Source organism: Capsicum annuum, chromosome 9, assembly GCF_002878395.1.
Source record: "Capsicum annuum cultivar UCD-10X-F1 chromosome 9, UCD10Xv1.1, whole genome shotgun sequence".
Classification (NCBI taxonomy): domain Eukaryota; kingdom Viridiplantae; phylum Streptophyta; class Magnoliopsida; order Solanales; family Solanaceae; genus Capsicum; species Capsicum annuum.
This window is the reverse complement of record NC_061119.1, coordinates 212,142,831-212,153,640: the sequence shown is the minus strand read 5'-3', so window position 1 is coordinate 212,153,640 and position 10,810 is coordinate 212,142,831. Positions and strand designations below refer to the sequence as shown.

General features: G+C 36.1%; 1 protein-coding gene across 2 annotated transcripts; it reads left to right on the top strand.

Moving 5' to 3' along the window:
* Positions 1-1,704: 1,704 nt before the first annotated feature.
* Positions 1,705-10,241, top strand: LOC107841108 (potassium channel AKT1). Of its 2 annotated transcripts, none has more exons than XM_047396517.1 (11): positions 1,705-2,143; positions 5,816-6,181; positions 6,565-6,622; positions 6,711-7,028; positions 7,122-7,367; positions 7,449-7,547; positions 7,651-7,683; positions 7,774-7,959; positions 8,069-8,263; positions 8,660-8,735; positions 9,136-10,241. In XM_047396517.1, the coding sequence occupies exons 1-11, from the start codon at positions 1,953-1,955 to the stop codon at positions 10,020-10,022; spliced, it is 2,655 nt and encodes an 884-aa protein (XP_047252473.1). In that variant the 5' UTR covers positions 1,705-1,952; the 3' UTR covers positions 10,023-10,241. The 2 variants fall into 2 exon arrangements, with proteins under 2 accessions (XP_047252473.1, XP_047252474.1); XM_047396518.1 differs by having other exon boundaries at positions 2,008-2,143; positions 5,797-6,181.
* Positions 10,242-10,810: the final 569 nt, after the last annotated feature.

Genomic DNA, 10,810 nt, shown 5'->3' with positions numbered 1-10,810 from the left:
AAATTATACTTTATTGGGGAAGAGGTGGGACTTGAACCGAAGGAGATTGATGATCAATCTCAAGATGGAGAGAAGGTAGAACCCGAAGAGCCAAAGGAGGGGGATGAGAAAGATTTTTGCCCGTGTGAAGGTGAGATTGTAGTGCCTATGTATATGGCAATGAAAGTCATACTTAGTGAGGGTATAGAAGAAGAAGCCGAGAGTGAGAAGGATGAAGAAGGAGAGAAGTCGAGAGTTAGGATTGTGGGATTTGCCCACAAGGACTCTTTGTTGATTACTAACCGAGATACTAGCACTTTGCCTAGTATCAAATCTTCTTATGTGCAGGTTGTAGAACATATAAATCCAAGGAGCATGCTTGATGATATCATGGGACGCTTGGTTGAACATCCTAACCTTAGGAAGAGCAATGAAGAGATGATGAAAAGAGAAGAGCTTGCCAGTGATGATTGCTTGAGTTTGAGGGCAAATTCCTCTCAAGATAGAGAGGATGATACAAGTGCGACTATGAAGATCAATGTGTGTACAAGTGCAGCAAAGTATCATCCTAGGAAGTTCAATGTTGAGATGTGAGAAGGATCAAAGACACACCAAAGCCGCCCTATTTGCTTATTTATTACACTAGAGAGACGCCTCTTTTTCATCAAGGGTCTTTTGGTCATTTCATCTTTTATGTAATAAGGAGACTATATATAGTTTAGTATTAGGGATTTTTATGACTTAGTTGATTATTATTGTAAATCTTGAAATTTGAAATACCAAAGTCCTTTCTCTACTAGAGGCAAACCGAAACTTGTAACTAGGATAGCAATTCAAGGGCCGAATCTCTTGTTATTGTTTGTTTTTGAGAAACCTTGGCGATTGAGTGGTGGAATCCTCTCTTGTGTCATCGTAAGATTTAGGTGATCGTGTGTGGAGGTGTTAGGGGTCTTAGAGTTTTATGTACTCTTTGGTTACTAGGATTTACACCACCTTTGTCTAACTATCTATCCCTTTACTTTTGTTTTCATTTTATAGTAGTTGTGTCTTGTCTTCTTGTAATAGTTGGTTGGTGTTATTGTAAGCTTATTGTCCATCACATTAATGTAGTGTTGTTGCTGTTTTGGTGTGGTTATACACGTTATTATCTCTCCATTGTTGAAGCATTCTCAAATTTTCTTTTCATTCTTGTGTTGTCATTCTTGGCCGAGACTTGGTTCCTTGGGCTCTCGGTTTGTGGTGTGTTTTGTGACATTTTTGGGGGCTGTTTTGTGTCTTCTTGGGGTTATAAGGTATCAGTATGTTTAATAGAAACCCTATTTAGTATTCCTTTTGTTGCTTTTGACGAATATATTACCAAGATCTAAGAGATTCTTCGAAATTGGCTAATATTATTGTCTATTGAGTAGGTTAGACATATTGTATTATATATATATATATATATATATATTTGATATTCGGTAAATGCCGAATACTAAATGGTATTAATATCATTTACCAAATCCAATCCCGAATATCAAAATATTAAAATTTTACTCCCAAATACCATATCAAATACTGAATTATCAAATACCAATTATTAAACTTTTTGATTCAATGTAGTAATATGATTTTTGATATTTTATGTCCAGCCTTAGATACGATACGTGGGCGGGGGGAGGGGGGGCGGAGTTAGGGGACCCAAAAAAACCTTTAAAAGTTCCCCTCTTTTTCCTCTTTCACATCAGTCAAAATAAATACATAAAATCACCAACAACATGTGTTAAGATTCACGAGAATTATAATACGGTAGGTGTCTCCTAGTAAAAAAGATCCCTTTTCCCTCTATAAATAACTTACCTTTTTTATACACCACCTATGATTATTTTTTCTTGATATTCTCCATCTCTTTCTATATATGTATATATATTGATCAAAAGTTCATAAAACAAGAAGACCAAATTTTTTTTTTTTTAAAAAAAATAATTATAACTATGGGTGATAATAGAGGACTTGGTGTTTTAGGAGTTTCAATGTGTGGTGCAGCACAAGAAATTGAACAATTATCAAGAGAAAGTAGTCATTATAGTCTTTCTACTGGGATTTTACCATCACTTGGTGCTAGAAGTAATAGAAGAGTTAAGTTGAAAAGATTTATTGTATCACCATATGATCGTCAATACAGGTTATTTATTCTTCTTCTTCTTTTTTTTTTTTTTTTTGATTTGTTTGTTTGATTATTTTCGTATTCGGGATTTACTGGCTCGACCAGTTCAGATTCGTCTGTGGTGTAAGAGGGTTTAAGGTTCATAGTTCTCTTCTTCTTTCTTCTACCGTTTTGGTCCGGCTAATTCAGATTTGTATGGTGTAAGACGGTCAAGGAGTCAGGGTTCTCTTCTTCTTTGTTCTATCGTTCTGGTTTGAATTCGACTAATTCAGATTTTATATGGTATAAGAAGGTCAAGGGTGATAGTGCTCTTCTTCTTTCTTCTGTCATTCTGGTTCGACTAATTCAGAGTCATATGGAGTAAGAAGGGGTGATAGTTCTCTTCTTCTTTCTTCTATCATTCTGGTTCGATTAATTCGTATGATGCAAGGTCAAGGGGTCATAGTTATCTTCTATTATTTTAGTTTGATTAATTTTGATTCGTGCGTTTTAAGAAGGTCAAGAGGCATGATTCTTTATTCTTGTACTTTCTTCTGTCATTCTAACTCGATAATTCAGAGTCATGTTGTATAAGACGTTAAGGGGAAAACTTCTTACTCTTTTTTATCTTTCTTTTTAGTTTAGTCATCAACTCGATTAATTTAAATTTATGTTATATAAAGACAGTAAAGGAGGAAGCTTCTTTGTTTCATCTATCATTCTTTTTGGTTTAATTATTTGATCTTTTTAACTCGACTAATTCAAGTTTGTGCTGGTTTTAAGAGGCAAACTTTTTTATTCTTAGTGCACCATTCTTTTTAGTTTAGTCATTTTTAGAGTTTTTTTTGACTCGATTAATTTAAATTCGTATCATAAAGTCGTGAACGGAGGAAGCTTCTCTTTCTTCTATTATTATTTTTAATTTAATTATTTGATATTTAGAATTTTTGACTGACCAATTCTGATTCGTGCCGTATAAAGCCTTTAATGAGGAAGTTTTTTCTGCAGAAATCTCTGTACTTTATTTTATTTCTATGTCTATGGATGTTCATATCTTCTTTTGTTATCAATATTGAAGATTGTGAAAATCTTTTTAAAAAGAGCAAGATTATGATGAATATTACTTAAAATATGAAGATATATGGTTGATATAGTGGATTCTAACCAATTTAGGATGGTTGTTCTAATCTTAGGAACAAAGAAATTTGAAGTAATGAATTGCCTACGTTTTTGTAGGCCTTATATTACCGACTAATATCTCTAAATCATGTTTAAATTATTTAATAAAGAGGTGCATGCGAACGGACTCGACACAAAATTATCATAAAAATAAAATTAAAAGTAACTTAGTAATATATAGTGGTGTGTCAACCAACTTAACTTTTTAATGGAGTATATATTACCTCAAACTATAGTTAATTGCAAGTCAACACAAATGAAATAAAGAATATAGGATCTTCTAGTATGCTCCACCACAATGTTTATTTATTTTAAACAATACAGTACACCTTGTGCATTATAAAATTCTTTTGTTTAATTTTCTTGTGTTGGGGGTTGTTGAAAAATAACGTCTATGGAATTTTTTAAGCCTCAAAGACTATGCTTTTTATACTTTTACTAAATGTTTGATGTATGGATTTTTCTTGATTTTGTAAATAGAATTATTTTTAAAATTTCAAATTAAGAAAATATTTTTCAATAATGAGATTTGATTTGAAAATTCCTTTACACTATTTTCTTTTGACTTTTAGTTGGAGAAAGTTAGAATCTTTGAGTAAACATCAAACATGTGTCTCTAGATCTATCCAATGCTTTAATTTCTCCGTGTATTACTCTTGTCTCTTAAGAAAATTATTAGTGTGACAGATAGCTCGTGAATTTAGTAAAGATATATAAAAATAGATTTAGATATCATGATTTTTGTAAAAGTAAAAGTAAAAAGTGGAATTGCTTTTTTTTCTCTCTCTCTATATTAGTAAATTGGAGGTATCGTAGTAAATTAATTGGTTGTCCACCTAAATTTATATTTTATCGACGAGAGTTTGATTTCCCAACTTATAACCTCTCCATTTCACTTTTCTCTGTCTCATTTTTTTTAAATAGAAGATAGGTGGTAAACTGGTTAACTTGAGCATATGACTATATATCTATCTACCTCCAACAATTTTGACATATATTATTTGAATTTTTTAAAGATATTGATGGTATGTATTGAATTATATATTTTTTTTTTTGAAGGATTCAACACAGCTACAACAATATTTTTTAGGCTATGAACAACATAAATTTTGATTGAATATATGGGTGTGTAAAATGACAAATTTTAACAAATATTGGTCGACATTTAGACGTAAAAATATAATAATTGATGAAAAGTAATATGTATTTGAATTTAGGGAGTTTTTCTTTCCTTAGATTTATCGAAAACAATCGCTTTATTTCACAATTATACAATAAAATAAAATCTAGGTATATTTTCCTTTAGATTTATGTTGTTGGGTTGTTCTTTTGTTTTCCTGGTGGGTGGGGAACAAAATAATTCTTTGACTTGTCCTTTTTCAACATAAACAAAAATCATCTTTTCCACTATTGTACCCTTGTCTTTTCTACTGCTGCTCCAGCTGCCTCTTTTGAGTTTTGACACAAACTAAAACCCTTTTTCTTTTATTTCTATTTTTCAATTACGGGTATTTCAATTATTTTATTTTTCGACAAAACAATACTACCTAAAGATGTCAAAAAATCACTTTACGTTTGTTCCTTATATTGTTCGAACTCTTCAAAAGTGTCAACAGGCATGTGTGTTAGATCGTTCAAAATAGTATATTTTTACACGGATACAATAATAATTTTTGAAGAATCCGAGCAACATAGTGGTATGAGATGAGCCTAGTAAACTTATAGGTTTGAATCATTTGACATGGTCTATGAAATAACAAACTGATGAAATTACTGCTCCTCAAAGTAACTGCTTTTTATCTTTGTTAATAATAACAATAATAATAATAATAATGTTGACTAATTTATATTTACTACAGTGTAAAAAGATGTGCTTATTTAAAGAATTTACCATCAATGCTCAAAAATATAAGGGGCTAAGAATTTTTGGCAACATTGTTTTAAGGGAGCCTTCGAGTAACTGGTAAAGTTGCTGGTCACACGTTCAACCCTTGGAAACAGCCTCTGGCAGAAATGCAAGGTAAGGCTGCGTACAGTACACCCTTGTGGTGGGGCACTTCCCCGGATCCTGTGCATAGCGGGAGCTTTAGTGCACCGGGCTGTCCTTTTTATTGTTATAGGCCAGGACCCGTGACTCACATGTTCGAGTGGTGGAATTAGCTACTCCCCACCGATACATGCATTAGGCTAGACTGCCTACATCACACTCCATTGGACTGCGGCCCTATCAAGACCATGCATGAACGCGGGATGCTTCATGCATCGCTGTCTTTTTTGTAAAAAATGTTTTAGTTTTGCTAAGTTACTGTACTTGCTAATTGATATAGCTTTCTATTCATGTTTTACATTGCTTAAGAAACACAATGTATATGTTCTTTTGTAACCAATGTTGTCAATTTCTTGTTTCAAATAGTTTCCTCATGAAATGTAATTGACTTAGCAGCTACATTGTGTCATCTTTTCAGACTCATAGAAATGATTATGAACATGGATTTTTGCTAAAATCAGCTCAGGTTAATATGATGTTTGTAGGTTATGGGAAACATTTCTAGTTGTGCTGGTTGTCTACACTGCTTGGGTGTCCCCGTTTGAGTTTGGTTTTCTAGGAAAACCAGCAGGACCGCTCGCCAAGACTGACAATGTTGTCAATGGATTCTTCGCGATTGATATCATTCTTACCTTCTTTGTAGCTTACTTGGATAGAAACACTTATCTACTTGTCGATGATCACAAAAAGATCGCGTGGAAGTACATGAGTACTTGGTTCTTATTCGATGTCATATCAACAATCCCTTCAGAACTTGCTGTCAAGATATCCCCAAGACCTTTACGTCAGTATGGATTATTCAATATGCTTCGTCTGTGGCGTCTACGAAGAGTTAGTGCATTGTTTGCCAGGTAACTAAATTGCTTGTCCTTCTAATGGTCAATTGTTTGTCCTGATGGTTTTTGGTTGCGAAATGCTGTAGGGGACCTTGGCGTAACCGGTAAAATTGCCGCCACTTGAACAGGAGCTCACGTGTTCAAGCCGTGGAAACAGCCTCTTGCAGAAATGCAAGGCAAGGCTGCACACAATACACCTGGGTGGTCCGGTCCTTCCCTGGACCTCATTCATATAGAGGTAGCTCTAGTGAACCGGGCTTCCTTGCTATAGCGAAATGCTGGCCTGTTATAGAGAACATAAACATGAAGCGGTTCCAACTTCCAACGAAAACACAGCTGTTATAGTGAAATACTGTTGTAGAGAGGTATAACCGTGTTTTTTTACTTCTTTTAAACAGATTGGAGAAAGATAGGAACTTCAATTACTTCTGGGTTCGATGTGCAAAGCTTGTTTGTGTAAGCACATATCGACCTTCTTTGATCAGCCGTTGATTGATGTTGTCCTAATCAATGTATTATTTCGTTGTTTGTTCTCCATAAATAGGTCACTCTTTTTGCTGTTCATTGTGCCGCATGCTTTTATTATCTGATCGCGGCTCATTATCCCGATCCAAGCAAGACATGGATCGGAGCCTCTATGGATGACTTCCTTAATCAGAGCTTGTGGATTCGTTATATCACTTCTATTTATTGGTCGATAACTACTCTTACTACAGTTGGTTATGGTGATCTTCATCCAGAGAATACGCGGGAAATGATCTTTGATATCTTCTACATGCTCTTTAACTTGGGATTGACAGCATATTTGATAGGAAACATGACTAACTTAGTCGTGCACGGGACAAGTAGGACTAGAAAATTCGTGAGTAAATTTGTCTTATCGTTCGATTGTTTTATCAGTATTTCTATAGTTTTGTTTAGGTTCTAAAATGCATCTGTTGAATTGCTGCTTCAGAGAGACACAATTCAAGCTGCTTCGAGCTTTGCACAGAGGAACCAATTGCCCGCTCGCCTCCAAGATCAGATGCTTGCACACTTGTGCTTGAAGTTCAGAACAGACTCGGAGGGGCTGCAGCAACAAGAGACACTCGAGTCTCTTCCTAAAGCCATCCGTTCAAGCGTTTCACATTTTCTTTTCTACTCTTTAGTAGATAAGGTTTACTTGTTTCGTGGAGTATCAAACGATCTACTCTTCCAGCTGGTAACTTATGAATCAGATGATTAATCACGGTCCTGAATCTTTTTTAGCTTTTATATTTGACATTTTCTCTGTGGTTTCAAGGTCTCCGAGATGAAGGCAGAATATTTTCCTCCCAAAGAGGACGTCATTTTGCAGAACGAAGCACCAACTGACTTCTATATTCTTGTAACAGGAGCTGTGGTAACTTTCAAACTCTTTTTGTATTGTGAACGCGGAAATTTTCATGTATCGTGGTATTTTACTTGATAGTACGAGTCTAACTAACGTTGAATGTATCTGACAGGATCTAGTGGTGCTTAAAAACGGAGTTGAACAGGCAAGTTTCATCTAACATACGCGAAAACCTTCACAGTTTCAATACATTCGCTCGATTCACTTTGAGCTGATACCAAAACGGATATTTCAGGTTGTTGGGGAGGTCAGAACTGGTGATCTTTGTGGTGAAATCGGGGTTCTTTGTTATAGGCCTCAACTATTTACAGTACGAACGAAGAGACTCTGCCAGCTACTACGTATGAATCGTACCACATTTCTGAATATCGTCCAGGCCAATGTTGGGGACGGGACTATAATCATGAATAATCTCCTTCAGGTATGAATACAACAACAACAATCATAAATATTTCTGATTTTGATGATCGCGAATAATAACATGGTTCGACTAAAACTATGCCTGTTATGTTTTTCTTTTTGCTGAGCAGCACTTGAAGGAAATGAAGAATCCGATAATGGAGGGAGTTCTAATGGAGACCGAGCACATGTTAGCTCGCGGTAGAATGGACTTGCCTCTCACCCTTTGCTTTGCAACACTTAGAGGTGACGACTTATTGCTGCATCACTTGTTGAAACGCGGTCTTGATCCAAATGAAGCAGATAACAACGGAAGATCTCCGTTGGTTAGTACCCTTTACGATCTTTTGTTACCGGAGATTGGATTCTATATTGTTGGTTTTTTTTAAAAAGTTGAGGCAACCAAAAAGGGGGTTAAAATGACTCTCTTTTGATTGAAATGACTTTCAAGCTTTCAACAGATTTTAGTAAGTTTATTAAGTTTATTGAGCATTGAGGGGCTCTGAATAGCCAATGTAAAATAAAAATCTGCATAATATAAAATTCAAAAACCTAAAATTTCTCAACAACTAAAACAACCTAATCTAAAATTTAAAATTCAAACTAATCTTAATTCTAAACAGCTTATTAACTAAAATTTACTGCAGTAACTAAATCAATTTTCAACATATGTTACTACATTTCTCATTTTTTTTCTGTTCTTGTTGGTTTTCTCTCATCAGCATATTGCCGCGGCTAAAGGCATTGAGAACTGTGTGGTTCTTCTGCTCGATTTTGGGGCTGATCCCAACAGTAGAGGTATGCTCCAGTTCTATTTCCACACTGTTGCCAATTTTTTTTGTCCACATATTAAAAGCCTAATACATGAGAAGAGCGTTCATACTTAGCCTCAGTCGGCAAGTAAGCACTCCAACTTTGTGAGTGCACATCTTGATACTTCAACTTGTTCTTAACTGACAACGAAACACTCTCAACTCGTACCCTCTGTGTCCCGTGGAGGTGTTATAGATGATCATTTTGTAAGTTGGAGTGAGGCGAATTGAGGTATCTATACTCAAAGTTGGGAGTGCTTACTTGTCAGCTGCCGTCAATTTTAAGAGCCTGATTACGTATTATGTCAATATTAAGCCCGTGATTCTTCACCGTGTACTGATCCAGAGTCAGTGATGAGAATGTGATTTTTTTCGCGGATACACAGATTCAGAAGGCAATGTGCCATTGTGGGAGGCAATAATGGGGAAGCGCGAGCCTGTGATCCAGTTACTCATTGACAATGGTGCTAAACTATCAGCTGGTGATGTGGGGCATTTCGCCTGTGTTGCTGTTGAACAAAACAACTTGAATTTGCTCAAGGATATTGTCCGTTATGGCGGGGATGTCACGCTTCCCAAGATGAACGGTTCATCAGCGCTCCATGTTGCTGTTTGTGAAGGAAACATCGAAATAGTAAAGTACCTCTTGGATCGAGGGGCTAACATTGATCAACCAGACGAACATAATTGGACCCCCCGGGACCTTGCTGAGCAACAAGGACATGAAGACATCAAAGAACTCTTCGAATCCACGTCTGTGATGAGAACTAGATCAGTTGATCCTATCCCTGAGGAACGAGGGGTTAGGTTCCTTGGGAGGTTCAAAAGCGAGCCAGCAATCTTCCCTGCATCCCACGGAGTCTCATTTCTAGGATTAGAAGGTTCATCAGGGCGATCACGTCCCCGGCGTAGGACTAATAACTTCCACAACTCATTATTCGGGATAATGTCAGCAAAGCAGACCAACGAGCACGACATGCTTTTATCTAGAAACGAGTCTAATGTAAGTGCCACGACAACCAAGACTTACGCTCCCCGAGTGACAGTCTGCTGCCCCGAGAAAGGAGACAATGGGGGAAAACTCATTCTACTCCCACAGAGTTTTAAGGAGCTACTTCAAATTGGTTCTAGTAGATACGGAATCTCTCAGGCCAAAGTTGTAAGCAAAGATGGAGCTGAAATCGACGATATAGTGTTGATCAGAGATGGTGATCGTTTAGTTTTTGTTAGCGATAACGACAGCAATGATGAAGCTAAATCATCAGAATTGTAAAGTAATTTTTTTGTTGTTTTATTTTTGGTGGGGATGTGTGGGAGATATTGGTAATTTGGGATGAACAGGTTGAGTGTATACCAACTGACAGGCAATTTGTGAACATGTAAAAGTCAGAATGAGAAATATGTATAACTCTGCTACCTCTTCTGACTTATATAGCCGATGAACGATATGTGCATTCTCTAACATCATTATTATGAATTTCTGTTACTTGAATCAATGGATATTCCTATTTTCCATTATACCAACCATATCCATTTGAAAGGAATAGGATATAGTAAAAGTGACGCGAGTGCTCCCTTGTAACGCTTCTGCTTTTCTGTAATAACACGAAAATTACTCTTTCATGTGAATGAGTGACAAGTGCATTCTCTTAGAATGGTCTTCTTAGTATGTAATTTTTGTATTGAACAAAGGAATTTGTGATCATACAGATTTGGAAGTAGAAAATTCAGAAAACAGTCTGAAAGAATAGCATTTATCGACTTCAAATTCTGAATCTGTCTTGAACAACATAGTGAAGGAAGCCTTGGACGAGACCATGGTGACAGCAGGTATGAATGAGGCGAAAATTAGCATGTAACGGGCACATTAGAACAGTGTAATCATGCAAAACATAGAAGAATCAAGCCCACCGAATTCACGGTGTGTCCTTAAGGAAATTATTCCCCCAAAAGTACCCGAGGTTAATGGAATATATCCTCTCAAGATAGAATGATTCACTTCAGTAGAATAGTGGTATCTCAAATTCGCTGAACTTCGAACTCACTCAAAGGTAGTAATCA